Here is a 27,502-nt window from a genome sequence, read left to right as displayed (position 1 = left end):
GAAAAAAATAACTGTTTAAGCTCTCTTAAAGCCTTCATCAGAACTGCCTACTGAAGTTGGCACTCTGCATTGCACACCTGGGATTTTGCTAAACATTTTGGATTATACTTACAAGCTGCTGCTCTAATTGGTTGATTGTTTCATCCTTTTTCCTCAGTTCATCTTTAAGCTGCCTGATCTCATTCAGCAGATCATCCATCTGCAACAGAACAATGGTTTTCTATAAGGACTGCATGATCTAAAGCAACACCTGTTGGAGAGGATGAAATGGTGAAACCTTACAAATATGAATACATAAATTCTGAGAGCTAGGTTGAAATGAAAGCCACTTTTGAGACACCAAGCCTCAGTTACTAAATAACTAGAAGACAATAGGATAGCTGGCTGGAAGCAATCCCCTCTTGATGAAACAATGATTCCTGCTGGAAGCGGGTCCAAAGGTCAAGAGAAGTTCTTGTTAGAGTTGAAAGTATAACACACTATGGTAATACAAGGATTCTTGTAAGCTGTATGCATATGTTATAGATTTTGTATCTTCTATTAGATTGGCTAGTAAGAATTAGAATATTTAGCAGAGAAAAAGATTTATTGTATTGTAAATGGGAAATCGCTCTCTCTCCCTCTTCTCCTCTTACTCTCTAACTCTCTTCTCTTTTCTCGCTCTCTCTCTCCCTTTTCCCTTCTTTCTTATTACCTCTCACCCTCCTTTCTCCCCTCATTCCCTCCTGCCTCTCTCACCTCTCACCTTCCTCCTCCCTTACTCTCCTCTCCCTCCTCTCTTGCCCCCACTCTCTCTCTTTCTCCCCCCGTCTTGCTCTGAGCTGCTGGCCGCGGCTCTTAGCAAGATTTTCTATGCCCACGCCCTCACAATAAACTGCAACTGGAACAGAACAGCCTTTGTGGAGCCCCTGAGTTTGTCCTGGAAAAACCATCCACCGGGACACAGAGACCCCCAGACACACCTCTACAGGACATATGAGATCAGACATGCCTGGAGGGATGGCAGTGACACAGCACATGCTTTCCTCCTGCTCACAGAGAGGGGGGCTCAGGGCACACAGGCTAAAGAGTGAAGAAACCAGACTAAAAGTCCCTTTAAGTGGCCAAATTCACCTGACCCACTAAATTTCCAGGGAAAGTAAATCAGCTGCGTTTTTTGAAGCAGTAATTCACCTGTTGTGCAAACAAATAACATAATGTAGATGAACATGCCTAGTCAGCAAACACTACTACAGTCCTCTTTATCAGCAAAAGAAATTACTGAACTCAGAACAAGCATTAGATTTTAAGTGTTCTATAACTTCATGAAGTATTTATAGCCTTATTATATTTCCAGTAAGCACTGTTTCCTCCCCATAAATACAGAATTAGTGATCTTTATATAGTGATTTTACAGTAAGAGCCAAGCAATGCTACAGAAACCTTACCACCACAGAAAACACAATATTACAAGTCTGCAACTACAAAAGATGATCCCATCTGCAATACCTATTGTGATTTCTTCTGTCTTTAATACCCACTGTAAAACAATACACTTGCCACTGACTTTGTGAGTTCACCTTGCAGTACTTCAGTAAAACACAAGCTTTGGGTGTGTTTTCTAAACATAAAGAAGTTTGCATCTTTTATTCCTTAGAGTCAATGTCATTTACCTTAAAAGTTGATGCAGCTTCTTGTGGTTCTGGACTCGATGGAACTGAGAATGTGATGTCCTGGAGTGACACATTTTCATCATTCTACCAGGGAACAAAAACAAGAATACAAGTTTGAATTACTTGTTGGAACAGCAAATTTCCTTTTTCCCCCAATAGAAAATCCTCCCTTGCTGCAGCCTGTGTACAATACCCAAGTAAGTGCCATGCTACAGACATTTAAAATTAATTTCCATAACTTGACAGAACTTTACATCTCACAGGTTTTTGGCACTTTTTTCATTTGGTTGGGGTTTTTTGGGGGTGGTGGTTTTTTGGGTTTTTTTGATGTTTTTTTTGTTTTGTTTTGTTTCTTGGGCTTTTACATAGACTGGTAATTTTGAGAACAGTTTACACTGTCAAGCACTCAGCTGTATTCAGTTCTAAAGTAGCTGTTTGTCCCTTCCAGGCTCATGGCCAACAAGTTAAAGACTGATGAAGCAGCAATTTACACTCCACGTTAGGGACAAATTCTAACAGAGTGCTATGAAATAATTTGCACAATAATACCATAAAATCACAAACATTTCTAAATGCTACAGGAAAAGTGCAGCAATTAAAATCCTAGAATTACTTACAGTTTAACAAATTATTTTTTGCACATTTATATTGCATTTTATATTTATCTTGTATTTCCCAACTAACAAATTTCAGCAACATTTTATTTTAAGCAATGATTCAAACAAATACACTCAGAAGTGAAGCTACGGATGGTCACAGTTACAACTGTGAAAAAGTCATCATGGCAATGGGAAAAAATACAAAACAAGACAAATCATTTCATGCAAAAGTATCTTGCATAGCTTTGCAAAGCTCTGTAAGTCTAATATACCTTTTATAGCTATTAAAATGCAGGGAAGTGGAGCAATAAGATATTCCACAACAGCAGATTGAGACCTAATTGCAAAGAAGGTTAGTATGCCACACACTCCCTGGTGATTTAAATCAGTACTCCAGGCCTGTGCTACACCTGACTCATTCACCAGCAAAGCAGGGACAAAGGTCATTTGCAGCAATTCCCTCACCACTGTCATAATCATCTCAGTACACATGTAGAGAACAAAGCATAACTGGAAAAGAAACAGTTCTAACACTATCAGTGGGAACTCAAGCCCCCATTTGAACACGTGCTAGGATTAATCTACGAAATCTGTCTTGTGCTTTTTGTTTATTGCTCATTATATTGCTAAAATCAAACAGGGGAAATCAGCAAAATATCAGTCTTGTACAAAAAGAAGATATTAGAATTACTAAAAAGATGATAGAATTAGCAAAGAAAATGCACCTGCTTATATGCATATGCTATTTTTGGTAGGCTAGAAATAATACTAAGTAGTACACCAAAATATCATCAAATCTGGAAACTTGGAGAAAACAAATGCTTTAACTCTTTTGGTAAAGATACAATTAACTTTATAAAGGTATCACCAGATTACAATACGATCACATCACAATACGACAGGCAATATAAAAACTGCTCCCTCTAGGCTTTTTACAGTAGCAGAATACATTATTTATTTTGGTATAATCACTTATATAGAGCAGTGGCACGTTTATCTACCAAATTTTTACCAAGGTCTAGGTTTTGATTCCCGATTTCAAGCTTTATTAAGTACAAATCACCCATCTGAATAGGCTCCTTTGCTAATGGCATTTCTGTAATGATGCAAGCAGAAGTTAAGTGGCCATCAAGCAGAGGGTGCTATTCACCTGCTGCCTGCTTGGCATTCTGAGTGCAGTTTCATCCAGGCCACATCAATCTCAGTGCCCACTGTCAAACACTGTCAACAGCAACAGTCCAACAGTTAAATAATGGCTTAACCCTTTTTTTTTTTTTTTTTTTTATTTGCCAATTTGATTTGCTATTTTTTGTTCATCTCTTTTGCTTCTGTTTCTTTCAAGTACAATTAAGTCACTGAGGTGAACTATTTTGTGGCTAGTAAAAAATAATAACTGTAGGGGTAATTCATACAACTTAATGCATGACACAAAAACATCCTTTTATTTTGTAAGTCTGTTTCTTTCTCAACTTCAGGCTTCTCATAAAAAAAGATGAATCTCTCTTGTGGATCTCACCAGATGCAAAAAGAAAAGAACACAATGAATATGTATTTCAAAGGTACCCAAGTGAGTTACTGGTCCAGAACATCAGCAAAATGTACTGATGCATTTAACAACTTTGTACTACATGGTTCACATTTTCATTCACACCTCTTCATACAAATAGGCCATTATCTGATAAGTTACAGTGAAGATCTGTGCCTGAAAAATAGAATTTCATCTCCATTCAGGAAAGATGAGTTGAAATGAAACATTTTTTATAAAACCTGCCTCCCAGAGAAAAAAAAGAGCTTCACAGATCTCACAGTTCTATGAACTATTCATGTTTCAGTCCCCCCTACAAGAGCAGCAAGTGCTGATCTGAGGTAAGACAGAGTGGTTGCAGCCACTGCTGGGTTACCACAGAGGATGGTCAACCCTTGCCAAGATCAAAGGGCAACAGAAACAGAACAATCTTATTTAAAAATGTATTAACACATTAGCCTCCACCCAGAGCAGCAAGTTTATTAAATTAATTGAGGAGGAGGAAGAAATTGTTAAGATCAGAAGAAAACTTATTTCTTAATAAGCATGCAAATGAAGTACCTTAGTCAATGTTTAAGAGGCATCAACATTTACATGTCAATTATTACTAGAATTAGACATCCAAAGCATTTTCTTCTTACAATACAAAGTTAACACTCCAGTTAAGCATTAAAGAGAGAATGCTCTCCAGCAGTACACTCTCTGTAAACATGGCTGCATTTAGTACAAGAACAATCTACATTTTTCATTCCATATAGGTTAGTATAACATTACTGAGAAGTCAGAGAAGCTCATACACACACAGTGTCTCTCATTATGAGACTCCTATTGCTGATTTCACTGCTGAAGGCACAGGAAGATGGCAGTGAGTGAGGAGCAAGCAGTCAGCACATGTACTCCTGCCATTGTTATCCTGGCCACAGAGAGCTCAGCCAAGGCTCTGGGACTCAAGTAACTGTTTATTTTTCCAAGCTGAACTGGGAATGCAGCACCAACCCCACACTGCTGCAGCTATGTTGCCAGCAATACTCCAGCTAATTTATATCCAGTTATGTGAGCTCCAGTCACAGCAATGAATCTAGTACAGCACATTAAGTCTCCCCAGGAATCTGCTGGGTATACATTCATTACGTCCTGTCCTCCACACCAAGTCACACTACAGCTGATTAGATAATTGCATAAAACTGAATTTAATTACTAACTCTTCCTATTTTACTGTAACTGTTCCTCCGAGACCTCATGCCTAAGTCCTGACTACAGCTCTATTTCTACCTATCCAAATTAAATATTATTTCTGAATGTCACAACTGGAGAAAGGCAACACATACATTTAAATATGTAATACTGGTGGAGCTAACAGAACTTCTGCTTCCATAATACAACTGAAGTTTGAAAGCAATTGACTTTGTACCTTAATTTTTTAATATTTTGCAAGAAACTGCCTGTGTTCCAGTCCTAGTTTACAGTTCAGAATGGTGAATTTCAACTGTTTTCAAAACTATATTTTGCATCAAGAAGTAAAAAAGAATTGTGGTATTTTTACTCATTCCCATTAGTATGAAGCTCAATGTTTACTGTAAAGGCTTAACACTTGAATGCAATGAAAAAATATTTCATACAAGTTTTGCCCTAATTTTTTAGCAAATTAAGGTAATAAAGGTCTGAAGTTTCCCCATCTGTAGCATGCTAATTTATTTTTACATTAATATTCATGATCTTTGATTAAAAGGCTGGATTATACATGGGAGAGTAGAATAAATATTCAGAAGTCCAGTGACTAGTTGTGGAAGCGGTGAGTCAAAACAGGGTTGGTTTAGGCCAGGAAAATACAGCCAAGTATGCCTGACAAAGTTTGAAGGGAAGAATAACACCTGTTATTACTAAACTCACTGTTACAGGGAGGAAGGATCAGGCATTTGTCAAGACGAGCAAATTTCCAAACATTAACATATTAAGAGTACTTGCTTCATTCTGTGCATTTAAGTTCTTTTTAAAACGTTCATCTGAGCTACTTAAGCCAAGGTTTTTATTCTGCAACCTGGCTATTTATAAATTAGATCAGGATTTTACACATGATACTCTGCAGGGCCACACAGTACTCAGCTATAATGTGCAAGCCTTTACACCATGAACCACACACACAGATCATCCATCAAGTTGCCAAATTGTCTTTGTGTTAAAGGTATTAAAAGCCCTAGATAAAGGTTCCCTGCTACCTCTGTATTAATGCCTGGGGCTGTTGGGGGGCACAGTTTATGCAGCCCACCATTCAGATATTAGGTTCTAAATACACACTTTTCCCTTCTGACACTACATTAACCTTATTACAATTGTTTTTCCCCCTGACAAAATCAGGAATACATCTCAGCACAGGAAGCAAAAGCTCACATTTCTAAAAGGCACAATCACACTCTTGAATTAGCCCCAAGGCTAATTTGTGCTTCTTTTTTTTTTTTTTTTTTTGCTGTATTTTTAGTGCCTTACTTCTAAGGCACAAAGTTATTTTCATTACATTATCCTATTAGTAAAGAACAGCAATGAATCTGGTATCAAAAGACAACATCATACAAACACTTTTCAATGCTAATCTGTATATGCCTCCAAAGAAAGCCTCATGGACTGTTTTTTATTATGGTAACAAAGGAATTTTTGTAGCCATATTTTGAATGCCATACTTCTGCTGAGTCACTTAGCAGTTTATCAAGTCCCACAACTTGCCAAGTTTTGAGGTGCATTGAAAAAGCTCCTCAAAAGTTTATGATTATTTCATAATACATAAATTATTATGAAATTAGTTAAATTTGAACACTTCCAATAGAGATGACCCAGTAGGATTTGCTAAACTTCTTGTCAAATCACGCAGAAAAGAATGAGGAAAACAAAGTTTTAAGAAAAAGCTGTTAGCATTGACTTGCTGAATGCAAGTTTGACCAACGGGATCAATTCCAATACTTTTTAATTCTTTTAAACTCCCAGCTTTTTTGAATTTTATTGAAATTTAAAAAAAAGCTGGTTTTCACATCCACTTATTTTCTTTTTTAATTTGATATTTCCTCAGGGAAGCAATATTTAATATTGAATAAATATTAAAATTTTTAGCATTTAGCATGTTTTGTAGTCAGTAAAGTGCTGACAAGACAGAAAAGGTACTATTGGAAATGGCAATAAAAGGTACAGCCTCTGCAATTCAATGTATCCATGAACGCCAATATCCTCTGTAACCGTGTAATTCAATGTATCCCTGAATGCCAATATCCTAACCAGGCCAAGCAGGCACAGTCCCCAGCTGATTTCAGTGTTGTAGCCCCTGGCACAGCCCACCTGGTGCAGCAGCCTCTTGAGCCTGAGCAGCTGGGTTTTGACGGCGGTGCAGTCCTGCACCATGTGCCGCAGCGTCATCTCGTCCAGCATCACCGTGTTCTCCGCCAGCGCCCGCGAGCTGCTGCCTGCTCTGCAGCTCTCCAGGGCACCCACAGCTGCCTCCAGGTAGCCTGAACCCCTGAGCACAAATCCAAAGCAGAAAAACACAGAGATGCCGAGGTGCAGATGGACAGCATTTGGTAAAAAGGAAAGCGTTATGCAGTGTGGGCTATACTTACTGTGGCACACAGCAGAAAATAAATTAGTAAATCAGAAAATGTCAATGCTATTTCACTTAAATACAAAGTTTTCCTTGCCACTCCCAGGGACCTCGCTCAGACTATAAACTATAGTACCCTAAAACCAGTTAGTTCAGCAGAATTTCTATAAACTGTCATTCAACCCTTTAAGGATTAAAAGGTTGCACTTACTTTACCAACAAATTAAACTACAGAAAGCTGCATGTATCAACATGAGCAACAAGTACTTGGAATGAACACAGAAGCTAAGTTTTGAAAAGAAATTATGACCCTCAGTGGTACTTCCGCTCAGACATACAACCATTCTGAAAATGTTGTACTGGTACTTATTGTCACTTGAGACCTCTTAGTGCCAAAAAGGAATTGCTCACTGGTGCTTTAAATGTTTGTGAGGATATACAAAAGTGCTTTACCTGTTCAAATCATTTTTACCATGGATATAATGGTCAGCATGGCCAAGATGATAGTGCTCCTGTGTATTCCATCGCTGTTGTGGTGCTCTTTTCCAGAATCCCTCTTGATGTTGTCTCGCATTTCTGTCTTGTCTGTCATAGCGGCTCATATTTTCACATTCCTCTACACAGAGCATAATGTTAAAAAAAATTGTAAGACTTGCTCCTAGGACCTTGCAAATAAAATATTAACTATGTGCTGGTAACAGATGCAGTGTAAAGTCTGCAGGGTTTGTTTTGTTTTGTTTAACTGATTCAAAACAGAATGCATTTCAGAAGTGTTGAGCAGACTTCTGTAACAATGTCATATTTTTATTAAAATATAAACTTGATACAAGAGTAAGAGCAACCTGTAGCATAGCAGAAACTAAAGAATCCAGCTTTAACAGTATTTCCAGTTTAAACAGAAAATCATTTGGAGGAGGTTGAGATTATGGAAGAAAATAAATTTAAAAGTAACAATTTCCTGTCTTTTTTACTGATGGTACCTCCAGGCCTTTAGCAAGTTCTAAAAACACACAAACACAGAAAGACAACATCGCAAAAAAAGGTCAGCATTGCATTGCAAAAGAAAACAGTTTAGTTACTTAAAATACAGATATGCCTCCTCTCCTATTCACCTTGTTTGGTTTTCAGATTCAGAGAAACTCAATCTGTATTTACCTGGAAAACCAGCATGATTTAAAACAGGCAAAACAAATAATCTTTTTAAAGTACCAACTTCTGCAAAGCCACAGGAATTCCACAAACGTCTTAAGGGAACAAATGCTAAATTTGGCAACAGCCCGGAAACGACTGAGAGAAAGCCAAAACAACTCCTACCCAGGCAGTCAGAGCTGGCAAAACCAGCCCTAAAGTGCTCGTCTGCCACCCCACTGTGTGCCCCACTTACCCAGGGAGTCTCCCCGACATGGTGAGCCCTGGGCAGGAGCAGCTGCCCCGGCACACAGGGCTCCACGCAGGCCCTCCTTGCTGCTGGCTTCCCAGCCAGCGTCACCCTGTGATTTGCACTGCCCTCCCCACTCCCTGCGTGCCTGTGCAGCTACAACTGCTGCTATAAATAGTGGCCAAGCGGCATCCCAGGCTCCAAAGTGAAACCAGGAGAGTTTCTGAGGAGCTGGAAAGTCTTAAGAGCCTGACGTCAGTGAAGTCACACATAATTATGGAAAAAGGGCTGGGAAAAAGTGCTGTTAAACATCACTAGAACAAGTACTCATACCTGCAATTCAGTTTTTATCACCTAGCAAATAACCAAAAAATTGCATAATAAAATAAACTTATTCACCTTAGCTAACAGAAGATTTATTTTCCTTTAACAGCATCTTTCTATGGCTCATAACGCATGAAAATTAACAACAAAATAAGCCCTCAGTAAGTTTGCAAGCAATTAGGATTTTCAGCTGTGGAAAAGTAAATATTGAGACACTGAGAAAAGACAGGTGGAGATTAACAGAGAAGTTTTGCTCTTTCAAGTGGTCATATTTACATAAGTGAAAACCTGGAGGTAGCTTTTGAATTCTTCTTTCAGATCCTTTTTGCTGAAAATACAGAATTTTCAAGATAAGAAGCAGAGATACCCAGTTTATGCCAGATTAATTTTATAGGGAAATCCAACCTCTAAAAAAATGTCAAAAGTATGAGTAATTAGCTTTTAATGATTTTGTGGCAAACATTTACCTTTAAAACAGGCCCATCTAGCAGTTTTTAAATTAATAATTTGCAGTGGAATTACTGATGCAAATGCAGTGCATGTTTCATATAATCAAGGAAACTTAAGAGAAATTGATCTACCCTTTAAAATAATTTCTTAGTTTTTCCCCAACAGAATTAAATTAACCCTACTGAGAATATGCCTTAGGCTTGCATTGCTACCCATTCTGGAAAATTAATGGAGTGAAAAAAGTAAAAAACTCATACCTGCCAGGGTTGAAAAGCAGCACACTTGTAATGTTCTCAATCATTTCACACAAGCACTTTGAAAAACTCATTCTGAGTTTTACCAGTTTAAGCACTGCACTTCACACGTGCACAATGTTAAAATACAATGTGCCACCATCATGGTAGATGTTAAACTCTGCTTTATTTACTGTAAATTTGGCTTTGTATCTAACATATGTAAGAGTCTTCACTCAGATAACTCAGAGGTACTTGAAATTTCCCCAACTTCAGAAGCAGCTGAACAAAATAAGTAAAGCCCTCTTCCTTTCAGCACGTGTTTGCACTGGGTAGGGCCTGACAGTGCTCCACAGCTCTGTTCATTTGATAACAGACTGGCCTCCACTGAGCTTGGAGTTAAAACTAATACCCATATTCACATAACATTAATGTAACAGCTCATAATAATAACAATACTCATCAGTGCTATGAGAAGCTCAGGAATAAACAAAGCAAATGCCTCAAAGTTTTCCAGTCTGAGATTTGAGAAAGTGCAGCCCTAATTTCCTTTACCAAGCTCATTCTATTCTGAATTTGTTCTATTTCAGGGGTGTCTAGGTACCACTACTTTCTCTGTGAAAATTCTGTCAGCACCCTCACTAAAAGCAAGAGCACATAAAATACAACTTGAAATCACTTATCGTAAATTTTACACCTGCAATCCTGATATGTATGTGTATCTATTAGAAGATATTGTCATTTTGTAGAAGAAAACAATTAACTATCTCAAAGAATTACACTGTCATCCACCAAAACTAAAAAAAAAAAATACTATTCCAGCATTTTCAAATATAGCTGAAACATGAGACTGAAAGACTAACTTAAAACTTTGAAATGGATTCTATAGAAACAATTTTAACAAAAAAACAGTGTGAAACAAGATTGCACTTTTCAAGGCAGTACATTTCAATATGCAGAATTTTACAAATGTAAGAGTTATACTTGGGAAAAGAGAAATATCTCCCTTCCTGTATTTCACAAAATAAAGTTGTTACTTTAAAAAAACACCCCAATTTTGGAGTGCATTGACTTATTAAGTGAAGAGTTAGAAGAAAGCAACTCAAAAGTCTCCTAAGCCCATGAAGCAGTTTCACAGTGAGATTGCTTGGCTGCCTGGCTTACCTTTGTCACGAGGTGGGTCCTCTGGCAGGTCCACATCAAGCATGAGGTCATCATCTTCAAGATCACATGAATCAAGATTATTCAAGATATCCTGCAAGAAAGGAGAAGTGAGATACAGCTGGTTCCACGATACTTCACGTACCCTACAGTCACAAAAAGTTTTGTTACATTTTTATTGTGCATGCATCCAGTGTTGCCAGCAGCCTCCTCTCCTCAGTGGTGATGATCAGCCTTGAGACCACCTATACAACAACAATTTTCACACCTGCTGATATGACACAGTAACAGTGCTAGATGAAACAAAGATGGATTAAAACATTTTTCTGCCTGATGCCTATGGAATATTCTGAAGATTTTTTTGTTCATTAATATCCTTCTCCACAGTTGGAAGCATTTTGAAACTCAACTACTTTGTTTACTTTGAATTCAAAAACAGTTTTGTGGAGAGGTGATGTCAAATTCCTTTATTTCAACTCTCATATTATCATGAAATCATTGAACGGAAGTGAGGGAAACTTATGTTATCTTGACTTTTTGGGACAACAAAGCTTCAAACACGTTATTATGGGCACCAAACTGCTTTTGGCTTTCAGATTGTGGTTCATATAAATCTGCTCCTAAAGGGACTAACAAACCATCACATTGCATGGGTATGCTAATGGCAGAAGAAAAATGCTATGAAATGTTAGTGCTAAATGAATTATACATATTAAATATAGTCAGGTATATTAAAGAACCGCAATACTTTAATTTTTAAGCAAGCCCAGTCAGTTTTAAAAAGACAGAGAGTGATCTCTCTCTCTCAGGCACTTCACACTGGCCTCTTTCCTAATAGCAGAAAAACAGATTTTTCTTAGATTTATCAGCTACCCCTAAAGGTAGTGCCTGGCATCAATATTGAATAATTTACCAAATATTAAGTCAAGTAAGGGTTCCTTCTCATAGTAACATGATCATTAAATACTTAAATGAATACTGGCATTCAGGCTACAAACACAATGCACAATAATATTCCCTTGCAAAGCCACCCCTTTGCTGGCTATCCTTTGTCAGATTTGCTTTGTTGCAGATGCACAGGTGAAAAGGAAGAACATTAACAGGCATTTGTCTGAAATGTTGATCCAGCTGTTCTCCAGCAGCTTTCCTACAGCACTCACAAAGCACTACTGTATTTTATTATAAATGGTGACAAGAGCTATGTATATTTTAAGATTTTGGGGGAGATTTGGGCTGTGGCACAGAACATCAAACATTTTGCAAGAGGGAGAGTGTGAGATTAAAATAGTTAATATGCACTTTGGAAAATATGAGCAATATAAAGAAAGACAGAATAACTTGAGACAAAATCGCCTGTTTTTTTCATATTTCAAAGTCCTATCTGAATTGCTTTGTCCACAAATAGCATTCTAGCATTTACAGGGGATAAAAACAGGAAAAGCTACATAGCAAGGCATTGGGAATAATAAATCCAACTATGGAAAAGCTTCACAAAAAAATGGAAGTCATTTAAAGGAGACATGGATTTGATATTTAGGACAACAAAATACCTGCATAATTTTGCTACTATTGCTTCCATTTATTTATATTTTTCCAGGAACCAGGAGTTTTTAAACTAATGCATATTTTTTCAGACAATTCTGCAAAATACAGGCAATGCTTGAGAGGCAGTTTTGGTTTGCTAGTTGATAAATTATTTCTATGCCATGCTTTCATCTTCCAAATTAGTGTGAACATGCATTTTTTGAAAGAGCTTTAAGGAGCATGACTAATAAAAAGGAAAAAGTGGCCACAAACAAACAAAAGGAAAAGCTTTACCATTGTTGTGTAAATGCATTTAAAAATGCACAATATAAAAACATAATATGCTAAAATGCTTACTAATAAAGCTAGATAAGCCACCTTACTCTCTTTGAACCAGAACTTTGGAATCTAATGGTGTCACAGAAGGTCACTATTTGAGATTCCAAACATACTTTCCTGTCAACAACACATTTCATTATGCTTCCCTAATTACACATTCTTCACCACACTGAGGAAAGGAAACTCCATGCTACAAAAAACCCCCACAACTGCAAATACCAAGACTTTGTAATCACTGGGCCATGTGTGAATGCTCTTTGAGCATTTCCCCCTCTGAGCTACTTGGGAAACATAATATACAGATAGATGTCAGCAATGCCATCCTGAAATAGCTGTAAGATAAAGTACAAGTTTCATCAGCACATTAGTGTATTAAAAAATAAAGTTTAGATGCTTCCATTGTTGTTCTATCCACTGAATAATACTGAATAACTGCAGGTAATTACATGGGAATAACATAGTTTATAATGTGTGCCTAACAGCAATTAGCATCATTAAGTGATTCAGGGCAATGAACTCAAACAGAGCAGGATATAAAAAATTCTTTCAAAGTGCATCAGCTCCAACCCTACAGAGTATTACACGTTGCAGCAATTACAACAAGTTAAGAGAAAAAGAAGAATCCCATTCTATTTGTATAGGTGAAAAGAAGGGGTATGATTTTTACAAGGCTGATTCAGCACTAGATTTTCAAGCTGGTACAACCTAGGAAGAGATTGAGTTTGGGACTGTGAAATCCCAGGTTCAATCCCAGTGCTGTCCCCAAACTCTCTCTCCACAAAGCTTTTCCACTGGACACAGGCAGTGGTGCTTTGCTGGCTTCCTGCAACAGAACAGAGAAAGCATACAGGAGATGGATGATCTGTGAGTCCTGGTGTAAGAATTAACTCAAGCACCTCAATAGCAGGGAACCCCATATTGCATAAGGAGAAGGGAAAAGGCTAAAAGGGCAAGGCACACCACATGTGTGTCATACCACTTTCAGCAAGCTCACTTTAATGTTCTGCAAATCTCTTCTGGAGTGATTGTCCTCAGATGCTGTGTTTTACCATGCACACACCAACAGCTCACCCACAACAGCTTGGGATTTAACCCACTTTGTTGGAGGCATGAGCCCAGCACCTCTTTCTGGAGAGACATAACAACATCAAGACCACTTCTCTGAAGACTGGTGAAGTCTGTGCAGAAGAGCTGCTTTTGCTGAAGCAAAACTTCAAATTTCATTGTAAATAATATTCACTATAATGAGATGGAGTGCAAAATATTCTTTTCAAAATGTTCAGTTTCCAAAACTTCCTCATGCAACATGCATCATAAGCTCTTTCTTAAACTGAAGAGTACTATTTTTCAACCAATCTGAGTTCAATTTAGCTTAAGTTGGATTTAAGCAAGAGGCCTGATTCTCAGCTTTCCCACTTCTTGCACTAAGCATTGTAAGGTTATAATGCAACCAAAGTAAAGCATAAAGTGCCCAAAATAGAAGAACAGATAGATACTTGCATTTCCTCCCTACTGAACAAAAAAATGTTGACCAGTGAAAGTTTATAACACAATGTATTTCCAGTGCAATAAAAAAAAAAAAAATTAAATCAGGCATTGAGCTTAGCACCAAAAAGGCAAAGCCCTCAAACAATTAATTTTAGAGAGTGTTACCAAAATTGAGAAGAGTCTGAGCTCAAAGTACCAATGCCAGGTTAGGATATTTTGCAGGGAAAGCCATTGCTCTGAGGGAGTCAGGAACTGGTGGTGAGTATTAGCAACAACATTTTATCTGTCTCCATAACTCACAATCTCAGACCTCATTTGTTTGTTCCACATTTAGGAAGCAGACAGCTAAAAGAAAATAACTGTCTTTATTACTGATTTAGTGACTTAGGTCTTGCTTTTGATGAGGATGAAACAGTAGAAGGTAAGAGTGAGCAAAGGGAGAGAAAATCTGGCAAAAAAACCGAAGTGTAGCATATACAGAGTATCAGAGAAACTAACAAACCATCATTTCAGGTGCTTGAGGAATGAAGAAAAGGAAGTGGCTTTTAAAAACAAACACAAAACAGACTGGGTAAATCAGTCATCTGAAGGGCAGCTAAAGGATAACTGCCAAAGTCAAACACAAGTCAAAGCTGACAGGAGAAAAGAGGGAAACCTCCAGGGTCTTTTTCAATGCTATTTTCAGACTTTGACAACATCCAAGATAGAGATAAACAAAGAAATAGGAAATCTCCAAAAAGGCAACTTTATTTAGGAACTGAACAGAACTCTTAAGTGAAGGCAGAAAACACAGACAGGGGAAAAGCACATACTGTACTATAGGCCTGAAGAGAAAAAGCCACTGCAAATGAAGCCCTTAAAACAGAAAACCACCAGATAGAACTCTGCAGGTTATCAAAAACAGGAAGGGAAAGAAGTAACACTGTACAAGTCACATTAAAAATAATTAGGTCAAACAGACAAAGAAATATTTTGTAATTTTGCCCATGCTCTGTAGCTGAAGGTTGCTGGGACAACACATGTAACAAGAACTTGGTTTGGAAAATCCAAAACATTTGTGGTTTAACTGTTAAGTGAAACGGTCCCAAAAAAAATTTGCTCTTGAAAACACTTTTGTAGAGACACTTTATGTTCAACCTAGTTTTACTGAAGCTATAGAGGAATTCATTATTAGCTCAAGCTTTATAAAGCTTCTATACTTGCTGGTTTCTATTTTTTTTTTTAATACAAAATCAGGTGTCAGACTGAGTAAAAAATCCAAAATTCAATAACTCAACAAAATAAGAGAAAGAGGAAGACCAGAAATATCAGCCATTCTGTTAAGACTTCACCAATTCATAAACAACAGCACTTTCAAACATACGGCCCAAGCTACACCCACTGCCACAAACAGCATTCCTTGACTGCCATCTAGCCTCCAGCTATGAGGAAAGCTGAAAGGGAGAAGCACTGTAACCATCCTTCTATAAAATTCCAGCAAAATGTAAGAAGATTTTCTATTTTGGGTTGGGTTTTTTTAATAGGCTGGTGCTTTTAAATATAGAGTTTCCTGTTTACTTTTAAGCACAATCACAGAAAGCCGTGAGCATAAATAGCGACAGAGGAAGAGCAGGGGAGGAGGAAAAGCAGTTCTTCCTACTCACTGCTTCAGTTTGCACAAAAAGGCCACCAATACCAGATGTTCAGCATTGCTTTTACAGTTTATCTAACCAACAATGGAGCATTTTACCCTATTAAGCAATGTGTAATTCCTGCAGCTACTCTTAACAGGTAGAAATGATCATGAATGATTCTCACTCCACTGACTTGCACTTGTATTAAATGTACCATGTTCAGTCCAACGAAAATATAGATGCTTCAAATAATTCCCAGCTGAGAAAGGAACCAAACAATAACCTCAGAGGAGCAGCATGGGCAGTTGTTTCCTCTGTGCAAGAGTTTAATTCTACCCTAGCAAGACTTTGGAGTAACCTGAATATGACATGTTACGCAGCAGTAATGTGTTCTATTCTTACACAGCCAGCTTAATATACTTGTTTCTAAATAAAACCAAAACAATCCTCAAATACCTCTGAACTACTTTGGGGTGATTCTATTTTGACCAACCTCTACATAAGCTGCTAATAACACGGGAAGCATTCCCTCACACACTGCACTATTGGAAAAGTGTACTTATGCTACATTATTATCCTGATACATTTCCACTGCATGAGCCAAGAGCACAAAAGCTCAGAACCAGCTCACACATGGCTATGTAGTTACCAACTCACACAGAAAATGTCCTTTACAAGCCTAGGAAATAGACCAAGTGCTAACTTCTACCAGTGTTTGCCCTCATATTTCACCCAGCATCACAGCAGCCGCCACGCTCTCTCCCTCTCTCCACAACATAAATCCAAAGGTGTAATTAATGGATGCCATAAACAGAAGACACAAGTACAAGTGATGTTGCCTTCCTTGTTTTTTCCAGTCAAAACAACATGGGAAGATTTACTGTGTCAGTTCTGAAGGAAGCATCTCTCAAAGGCGTATAAGCTTTCCCATCCCAAAGGAAAAAAGGTAATTTGCCATAAAAGGTTGTTCACAAAATGTCATGCTTCAGACCAGTATCACAAGTTTGTGAACTTTAATACAGTCATATAATTTCCTAATAATGTTTGACAGCAGGGACATCTACATGGCACAGAACAGACAGCAGTGCCATCTCATCAAGTAATTCAGTTTCTCACCACCTCCCTTTGCTGTCATAGTTAAACTCTGAAGTTGAGGACTGGAGGAGAGGTGAGACAGTAGATGCTGGCTATTTTCACTTTAAAATCAGTCTCTCATCTACTAACATTTCCTTTCTCTGCCATGAGCAGAAAACTGCCCACCAGCAAACTCCACCCAAGGAATGGCTGAGGAGCTGACAGAACACACTGACATGAGTTTGTGCTCTTAGTTCTGTACTGACAAGCAACAATACAGACTGAATTTTTCATAGCAGTTGCAGTTTTCTACTAAAAGCTTAATGGTGTACACATTACCTGTGTAATACATATTACTAAAGTAATACTGTTACTTCAGTATGTTCACAAATATTATCTGTTCATAATGAAGATTTAAGGCACAAAGATGACATGACTTTTGAAACTCTGAAATCAGAACCAAGTAGTCTAGTGGTTTTCCAAGTATAAATTTTTAGGCATAGGCTTCTTAGAAATTAAGAAGATGAAAAACAAATGTCACAGATTTCTACACTTGTATTATTGGAAAAATGAAAACTGTGAAGTTAGAACAGTACAATTTAAGTAAATAAGAATAATTTTCAACCAATTCTGGAACATGTCATGAAGATATTGAGACAAAAGAGCCTGGAACTTGGACATGAATTGATGAGTTTAAATAGAAGTTACCAACTACAGCAACTTCCAAAAAGCAGCTTCCAATGAAAACAGCTTTCAAGGCTGACACGTGTATTAGATTCCAATCCCAGAATCATTATATATATATATATATCTGAGCAGGAAGTTTGACAACAGAAATGGCAGCTTCCCAGATAATGGATTTCCAATAAATCTTTCTACATCCCAAGTAAAAATTCACACACTGTTTGCCATTTTCTAGAATGCATCAGTAAAAACTCAAACCTCACAGAAGACTTCCTGTGCTACTGTGATATTTCTTGCCAAGAGATATCTTGCCCTAACCCAAAAGTCAGGTTTTCAGATAAAGGAGTGTGAAGGACCAACGAGTTATTTAATTTGTTACAGGACAGAATTTCTTTGGTGATGAAGGTAAATAATGAAAATTCTCTGAGCAGAAGCAGAAAACAGAACTCCATGCTACCATTCCACATTAGTGCTGCTATGTGCTCTCTATCCATAAAAGATGTTCCTCACTATGGGCATGGAGGAAACGTTGAAGGAGGGACAACACAAACTGAAGAGTGTCTGACTCTCTCTGGGTCTGCTCTCAGTCACTCCCAGGAGGTTCACAGACTTTGTACTGCAGATTATCCCACCCAGTGAGGAGTATCTGGCACTGAGGATTTCTATCACTGCCCATACACACCTCCAGGCCTGCATGAGGTGACTTCTCAAGTGCATTTACCTTGGTTTGTTTAATAGCCCCTGGGCAGATAAAATCACCTCCCCCTCCACTGGCACTACAGACACACACAGTGCCAGTCTCATTCCTCTGACACACTGAACAATCCTGGTATCCCCTCACACACCTACAGGGAGAGGTTGCCCTGTTTCCTCCTCCATGTTCCTGTTCTGTCACATGGCCAGATAAAACTTGGCAGCTGCAAGAAAGACTAAAATCTGAGATTTTACAGGCTTGGTAGGAAGCAAAAAGGCAACAGATACTTCAAAATTAAAATCACTCCAACACAAGTATATAGTAAGATTCCCTAAGAGTAGAATAATTATTTTCATTAAATAATTATACCACAAGAATAAAGTCTTCTCTCTCCAACCTCACACCCTCACAAGAGTATTGGGCATCAAATAGTTCATTGGTTCTCACTGTATCACATTCACTAGCAAAAAAACAAAAAAACCCCAACAAACCTCTACCACATACAAAATTGGAAGTGTGCATTTATTAATGCCATAATGAATTTCAGTCAAAAAGGCACTGACTGAGGTGAAATCATCCTTTGCTTTCAGTCACAGAACAAACTCAGATGCTTCTTAAAGTGCTCAACTAAAGTTCACAAAATACTTTTAGAAAGCATCATGGGAGCACAAAATGCAATTAATTCTCTTTATTAACCTCACCTTTTATATTCTAAGAAAGGAGGAAATGCAGTAAGTCAACACTGTTCATTTGAGTACAGCCTGTCAAGAAATACGTGCCTTTTAATGCTCTTCTCTGATTTGAGTAAGATCTTGATTGTTCTTTGCAAGATGAAAAAAAGAACTGAATTTCAACTGGCTCATTAGATGAAAGGCTTTTAATGAGAGCTTTTTGTAACTAGCTTGCACCTGAAAGACTAATTTCATTACCACTCTTTTAGAAAGTTACAGCAAAAAAAGAACAGTTTGTGTTGAGAAAGGATCACATACTTTTTACATTATCTTAAGCTCACTTACACTTTTATTCTGCGTTACTGCTGTAACCAAACATCACAAAGTTTAAAAAGCCCAGTTTCTCATAGAACAAGAATTAGTGTTTTGGCATTAACTTTCTGAGAAGAAAGTTGAACCAAAGACAGGAAGATGGGTAGAAGACAATACTGAGAACACTTCATTCTAAGGAAATAAATGTATTAGAACTACACACATTGTAAGTCTGAATTCACATTACTCATATGAGAAACCAAATTGTATCTAAACTTTACTATAGAGCCATTTTGAGAAGTGAATTATTTTAAAAATTAAGGTAATCAACACTAAATTACTTGTAAATAACTACTGAAAGAAGTTAATAACTGAACTAAGTAATTCTATTCTAGAAGGTTCATTTTCTCTAAGAAGTAGAGGATATTTCACTAAGTACCAATGCTTCAGGAACCAGAAAGCATTTTCCCATGTCTCAAAAACTAATTCAGAACTGCCCTTGCCCAAGTTACAGTCACAAAGGGGAAAAAATACAACAAGGAACAACAACAGAAATCTTACAAGATTTCAAAAATTGCCTGGAAGAAGAGAAAAAGTAACTTTCATACTCTGGCTAAAATTCGGCCATGTGTCAAACTGATTCATTCCAGTGAGATCCAGATTTCATCCCAAGAGCAATTAAATTCTCAGCAAAGCAGTTAAAACCCATCTGTCTATTCAAGCCAGATTTCAATTATTATCCATAATCCTATGCCCTTATAATTACATTGATGTTCACTCTGCACACACCCAAAAATACTGGCTTTATTTACTTCAGGAAAAATGAACACAGGGCAAAGATTCACATTGCCACTGGAGCCCACAGGAAAAAGAGGGCAGAGGACTCAATCTGACAGTACAGGGAACATTTTGAAAGTTTCCTGTCCAAACCTACTGGCCCAAATGCAATTGCTTTAAAAGAAACAAAAAAACCCCAAATTACATCACAAGAACTTTGTCTCTTGAGAATATTACAGAAAGGAACCAAATTTACTGGAATGTTTTCAGTTTAAGCTTTTATTTCTTGCAGACTTGGAGCACTAGAATATTGTAGCATCTTTAAAAACAAGCAGATACTGCAGAACAATCACAGCTGTACTACCTTATCCTTCTCAAAGTAATTAAGGACTTGCACCTGCCAAAAACATTCAAAGCTTCCCTCTGAACTAACACATATTAAAGCTTCTGATTCTCATGTGTTTACTTAATGTGCTGGAGCTGAGAAAACACCTCAAACCTTGCTACAACAAGAGAGGGCAAGCAAAGGAGCCATGAGACTCATGCCTGCTTACCTGTATGGCAAACAGTATTTTCAGGCAAAAATTAAGGAAAACAAAAATCTAGCAAGACTAAACTACAACCAGGAGTTGTACTGCTGAAAAGCTTTCTGCCATGAAGCAGTAAAGGCATAGTAACCAGTGACTAAAACTCAGGACAGGAGCAAATAGCACAGCTAAAATCAAGTAAGAGTGCCTATAGATAAATACTGCCCTTCCTGTTAATTTACAGAGCCATCAACTGCTCTGCCAAGCATCATTCTGCTCACACAGAACTGAACTTGGTGTGCAGCAGCAAAGACCAGCTGTTGAAAATACTATAGAGAGCACCAAAAAAATCAGTGCTTAGAAATCTGAAAGGAGTTCAGCACTTACAAAGTTATCCAAATGATCTGTTGACTCCAAAAGTGTAAATAGAGCAACAGGGATAGTGGAATTACTTATTTTGTTATGCAATTAGACAATAAAAATATTTTCATCCTTACAAAAACCACACATATTTCCTACCAAGCTCTAAGTCCCCCCATGAGATTATTTAGATTTGTATGACTCTTAAACCTCCAACACCAGATTACATATTCTCTTTGTAGCTGTTCCTTAGTAAAGTACAGTTAGACTGCACTAAAAGAGGCCAGATTTATTTTATTCTTCATCCCCATGTTTTTAAACCAAGATGCACTGAGAATAGCAAAGATATTGGCTTTTCTGCTCCCCAAAAAGGTACAATGAGGTTCAGAGGCCAACATGCTCCTGCTGTTGCCTTCCTATGCTGGTTCTCATTTCAGAAGCCCAGTTAAAATCTGCTTTGCAAAAGCTGTCCTTCCAAAGATGGTCCAAACACTCCTAAGATCACCCAATGGGGGCTGCACTGCCATCTATGGAAAAGCTTAGGAAAAGCATTTAGTATTTGTTGATACTAAGAAGGATACAGCTTAAAAGACTAACAAAACAACACCAAGATGGAAATGAGGAAGGAAAGGGCGAATTGAGCACTAAACATGACCAATAACTCAGCACATAGTTCCCTGAATTGTTACTCAGCCACATTGCTGCTACTCACCCCAGCCTGGTGCCACAGGAACTCCAGAACTACTGCTTTGGTGAGTGCCCTGGAAATACTAAATCCAAGGGGCAGGCAGGCTGGCATTAGCCCAAGCACTCTGAATTCTTAAATCTGACTCTCATCAATTGGATTTTGACACACAGTTATGAATTGCTTTTAACTCACCACATTAGAGGATAGAAACTGCATAATTTGATCACGTATCTGCCAGCAATCAAAACATCTGACGTGTTGACTAATCACAATAATTATTACAAATGCCTTCACTTTTTTGTCTTTATACTCCCTGCTTGCAGAGAAAAGGAAAAACATGGAACAAAAGCTTACAGGAACCTACTCAAGAGCATAATTTTTCAGTAAGAATGAAAAACTGCATCTGAAATTCTTCTTCATCTTCAGATTAGAAAAGATAATTTTTTAACATTTAGGCTAAAGAAGTCAAATATATCATAATTTCTACCAAAACCAACAAATACAGAAAAAAAAAATCCCATTACTAAAGGGCAATTCTACTTCAGAGCTACATTTTCCCCCTCAAAACCCAAGCTACTGAAAATGCATTTCTCTCTTGCAAAAATAAAATGTGCTATTGATGCTTTTCTCATTCAGCTAAAAGTCACAGTACAATAACCACTAAAATTCTGGAGAAGCACCAACAGCATAAAAAAATCAAAATGGCAGAAACAACACATGATCTTCTAGACCATGTCAAGAAGGCAAGCTTAAAAATCTTTCTCCACTTCCTCAAAAACTAGTAAATACATCCTTTCATTTTTAAGCCCTCCCTAAAAACTTTTTACTTTCAATAAACAAATAAATAATCCAAAAGAGTGAACAAGAATATCAAAGGCTTCTAATGTACCTCTGCTCCCCATGGCTTAAAACAGCTTCTGTCAATCAGCACATTGATTCAATAGCTACTCATACCCATTCACAAATTAATTCACAAGGGCTACATGTATCAAAACCTAGATATATACTCCAAAAGCACAGTAAAAGAAGTGTCTTCCTTTCATTTGCTACATTTCAGAATATGTATCAAAAGGTCTATATTTAAAACTTACCAAGGACAAAGTTTAAAAGCTTCCTTCTTTTCTTGGCCTGAGCATGCATGTGTCTGGGGACAAGGGTGTTTGTTTTTGCAGTGGCCTCCATGAAACCTGGGCTTTCCCTATAAACACCAATAAAGCTACAAAACTCATAATACAAAAATCTCCAACAGTTTTTCCAAGCTGGTCACAATTGCCACAAAAAGCTAATAAACACTGCTAAACTCTTTCAAGCACTAAATCCCAACATTACAATTAAAATGGACAGCAAACAAAACCACAAGAAACTAAAAATATTATCATGAATTCATATTTAGTTACCCACAAAGAATATAATTACATATTGGCCCAAGTCTGAAAGTGGTACCTACATTACTAAACTGGCAGTGATGACACAGTACCTAACATGCCTTAAATACATGAGGCACGACACATCAATTAAACCAAATTGTTTTTGTCAAATGAATTTTATTCAGGCCCACTAAAATTCTAAGGTTGGCTACCTGATCTCAGAGGAACAGCAACAACTCTCCATCCAATCTCCTCATATTTAATGATGCTTTTTGCAGACCAGTTTGAGTTTGGCAATAAGAAAAAGGTTGTGCTGCATATTTGTATTCCACTGGAGAGGTATGAAGAGCCCTGCTACAGTGAGCTACAGCCAGGTCTCTACCTCAAAGATGCTATGAGTGAATGAAGAGAAATCAAGTATCTGCTTCAGCTCACAAGGGCCCTATGAGCACACAGCACAGAAACAACAAATGCAAGAAACCACAGAGGCAATAGCTATTTTCTGCCTTTTTCACACTTATGTTTAAAGATTAATAGGAGGTATTAAACCTATCCTTTGCAGAAATCAAATTCTTTTACTCTTTGTGAGCACTGCTGTGAGACCATAAGGAAGGACCTGTTTTGTCCTGACTCTAGAATAAGGAAAGAAAAAAAAAAAGTGTGTGAACAGCCTGATTAAAGTCACCTGTCCTTAGGTGTTCCTAAACAAGAAGCTTCTCAAAGCAATCAACTACAAAGAGGAAACAACTATAATTTTTTTAAAAAGCACTAATATTTAAAAAACATAAGCAATAAACTCAACACACTATAACAATGCAAGTTATGAATATGGATACATACTATGCTGTTCATTTCTGAAGAGTCGTAGCTTCCACACGGATGGACACTTCCTATAGGTTCCAGCCCTTCTTCATCCCACATATATGTGCCATCAGAGCTGTCAGATGGAGAAAGCTCAAAGGAGGAGCCAGCTCTGTAATTCATCTCTGAAGAGATGACATTCTCAGTAGTGTGTTTTGTGCTTTCACTGTTGTCATCCACTGCTTAAAGAAAACAACATCAGTTAAGACTCCAAAAACAACCCACTACTCAAAAAATAAACATTAAAATGCCTGTTACTAGTGTGCTTTTAGAGGTGTACTACCATTGCTGGAGATGTACTGCAACAGAAATACCTGAAAGCTTTCTACAGTATTGTTCCCTCATCCCAGAAGAGGGAAATGCTCGGGCTGGTTTGGCAGCTACAGCCAAGGATTCTTCCAACCTACACCTTTGCTAACCTTTTATACTGCCCTAATTCACCCACCATGGAAGCTACTTTGTAGAAATCTGCATCTCTTTAACATATTAGAAGGTGGGTCCAAAAATACATCCTTTGGATCTAGTCTTTCAACTGCAACATCTCACAAACAATGCTTTTATCATGAGAAGCCCAAAGATCTGAAAATGTGGCTTTCAAAAGCATCTTCTCATGTCATCAACTAATTTTTTAAAAATTTCATATGCATCAGAAAAAACAAAAAAGATCCAGTAACAATCCTGTTTATAACTAAACTAATTCAATTACACATCCCACACTTATTTCCACTACTTAGAAGCAGCTACAGCTGTTCTCTGCCTACAGAGGTAGAGAAAGCACGAGGTGAAATTTTCTTAAAATATCATCAACCCAGAAAATGAATGGCAAAGCAAAGATATGAGGAATCCCACAACCACATCGCAAATGTGTTTAAAGGAGGTCACCTCCATTTTTATCACAAAGAGCTCTTCAAAATAATGCTTGGGGAAAAAACTGTAATGCAGAAAAGGCACAAGCAGACAAATATGCCAGCACAGAGCAGTTCCATTCTGAAACAATTTATAACCAATGGACAATTACATTAAATAACTTAATTACCATTACAGAATTTTGATATAGCACCTAAAATTTCAAACAGAACACAAAAAAGGTATTTACCAGACACATTTATATCAAGCCAGTCATCAGCATTACAGCAAGATCCTCCACCTTCCTTGAGAGACGTGAATGGCTCGATGGACGTTCTGCTCCCATGCTCTAATTCCTGAAGGCAGCTCTCCTTCTGCTGAACTTGGACAGGTCTGTTTGCCTCTTCTATATCTATGAAATCATCACTGAAGTCTTCACTCAAATCATTTTTCTCAGAGGATGACAAAGAAGATATAGATATTTCATCTCCATCATCGCTCATACACATCACTTTTGAGCCATGTTTTCCCAGGTTTTCCTGCAGGCCCTCACCAGGCTCTGTTCTCTGAGCCCTGCTCTCTAGAATACTGTTTTTATCGACGGCTCTGTTGATATTTGCTGAAATCTCCACGCTCTCCGCGATGCCCGTGTCCGCAGCCACACTTTTGCTGCCACCCACGAGGGAATTATTCCCAGCAAACCGCTGCCTGGTAGGCTTCAGCAGAGGAGGCCGGCTTAATCTGTATCCATAGGAAGGTGCTGACCCAGATCCATTTGACAGTGGGGGTTTCTTGGAACAAGGAGCTGACACAGCCGAGTACGGTCTGGTAAATCCATACTTCACCGGTTCATTTCCATTGGGTACATCCAACTGACACGCGTTTCTTGACAGCAGAGTAGACCTCTGAGACGTCCTGGCAGCGAGATTTTGACTGTGATAAGGCCTTGTAAGATCCACAGCTTTATTAAAGGAATGTGACCTGGTTAGGGATGCAGTGGGAAGGAAAGAATTCTGAATGGAATGTGAAAAACTTTGTGATCTTACCATTTTGTCACAGGAAAAAGCCTTGCTATTGTCTGTAGATTGTGCCAGGCTTTCTCCTGAACTTGTCCTTGCAGAACCAGAATTAGCTCTAGGTCTCTGCAAACCTACCACTGGCCGATTTCCATAAAATCCATTTAAATTTGATCTTGGAGCATTGAGTCCAGAGTATGTCCTTCCTGACAGGGTACCTTTGGTGAATTTAGCTGAACTAGAAAGTCCAGGTATAGACTTTGGGTTTAATTCCTCAGTAGGAGATACAAACATATTGGTTGGCTTTGCTGCTTTAGACACAACAGAAGCAGTACTGTTCAAACCCACCCTGAGCTCATCACTGCCCAATGCTCCTTGAGATTGAGGATACTTCTCAGAATCAATTAATTTTTCATTAGAGTTGCATTTGGCATTGGCCCCTCTCCCATTCTGATCGTTGAGCTGATATTTATTTGATTTTTTCCAGTTGAAAGCAAAGGAAGACATTCCAACAGTGCCATTGTGCTTGGTGAAATTTTTGCCCCCGTTACTCCCGGCTAAGGTCACGGCCGTCCCGTTGGGCGTAGGCTGCAGAACACTTCCTAAAGTTTTCGTTCCATATTTCGGTAGCCTGGAAACCAACGATGTCCTGGTTTGATTTTTTTCTTCCATGAGCTATTGGGTACATTGGTCCTTAAAAGGTGCTTGGATCTAAGAAAAAAAAAAAAAAAAAAATCAACATTAAATTTGAACTCGCCACATATTAAACACAGTTTTCTATACATTTGCAGCTATATGCATTCTAGATTTCTGTGCCTAAATCCACCATGCTGATAAAAAGTAACCCAGACACATTTTGGGAACTCCAGAGTTCCAGCAGTTATTTGGCAGTAATATGTTCTTCAGATCACAGCTCCCTCCCCCAACTTTCACTCCCTACATAAACCACCTTTCTTTGTTTTTATTTTGTAATCTACAAAATAAACTTGAGGAGATGTTGGATGATCTTGGTTGGCTTTTTTTCTTCATTTACCCATTTTCAGCAACAAACTGAACTTTTCAACTGTTCAATTGTGCTATAATTATTAAGTTATAAACTTAAGACTTAGTATTTTTTAAAAAGCCACAAATATGAAATAGCAAAAACCTGTGGTCAGCAACATAAACCTGCAAAAACTATAATGTAAAATCTAACTAAAAACTAACTTTTTAAAGATAGTTTTCAGTTTCCCCAACGCCTAAAATATAGGAAAAACCATTCATTGTGCATCTCACCACAACATTTTTTGTTCCCAGACTTTATAAATATCCCCAAATCAAGATTCACATTCCTAGTCATTGTTTCCTTTGTATGGAGGCTGTAGCCACATTTGGAAAATATTATTCATGAGCAAGACCTGAAGTACAGTGCAACAGTTGCGTAAGGTCAGTGTTAGTAAGTGAATTCAAAAGTTCTACCTATTCAAAGTACAGAAAATATCTTGTGCAACCACAGCAAGCATTACCCTAAAGTGAGTCACTCCCCAAGTTGCAAGACCTCACTAAGAAGCACCTAGTTTCTTGGTGATACAATCGAAGATAAAATCAAAGACAAAACTGAAGTGGCATTAAACTCATACAAACTGAAATACCCTTAGGATTTGTCAGAGAATAGGATGCCTCAGAGCAGTACTTCAGGAAGCAGATCTACATTATAAAGACAGAAAGAAAAGGTACTGCAGACAGTATTTAGGGGCTCCTAACTTGTGAAAACATCAGA

At 37.9% G+C, this 27,502-nt stretch overlaps 1 protein-coding gene across 6 annotated transcripts in view; it reads right to left on the bottom strand.

Moving 5' to 3' along the window:
• Positions 1 to 27,502, bottom strand: part of CCSER2 (coiled-coil serine rich protein 2) — a 60,880-nt gene that overhangs the window by 22,892 nt on the left and 10,486 nt on the right. For 3 of the 6 annotated variants that reach the window (XM_079312014.1, XM_079312018.1, XM_079312015.1), the window contains 7 exons: positions 24,978 to 26,454; positions 23,861 to 24,063; positions 10,906 to 10,996; positions 7,810 to 7,972; positions 7,098 to 7,275; positions 1,653 to 1,736; positions 113 to 199 (listed from right to left, as the gene is read on the bottom strand). In XM_079312014.1, the coding sequence (XP_079168140.1) occupies positions 113 to 199; positions 1,653 to 1,736; positions 7,098 to 7,275; positions 7,810 to 7,972; positions 10,906 to 10,996; positions 23,861 to 24,063; positions 24,978 to 26,415 (2,244 nt within the window). In that variant the 5' untranslated portion in view covers positions 26,416 to 26,454. The remainder of the gene's footprint in view (positions 1 to 112; positions 200 to 1,652; positions 1,737 to 7,097; positions 7,276 to 7,809; positions 7,973 to 10,905; positions 10,997 to 23,860; positions 24,064 to 24,977; positions 26,455 to 27,502) is intronic. The other 3 variants (XM_079312016.1, XM_079312019.1, XM_079312017.1) reach the window with 1 other exon arrangement.

The sequence above is a fragment of the Erithacus rubecula genome, assembly GCF_903797595.1.
Source record: "Erithacus rubecula genome assembly, chromosome: 9".
Classification (NCBI taxonomy): domain Eukaryota; kingdom Metazoa; phylum Chordata; class Aves; order Passeriformes; family Muscicapidae; genus Erithacus; species Erithacus rubecula.
The sequence above is the reverse complement of the archived record's forward strand: the minus strand, read 5'-3'. Positions and strand labels throughout refer to the sequence as shown.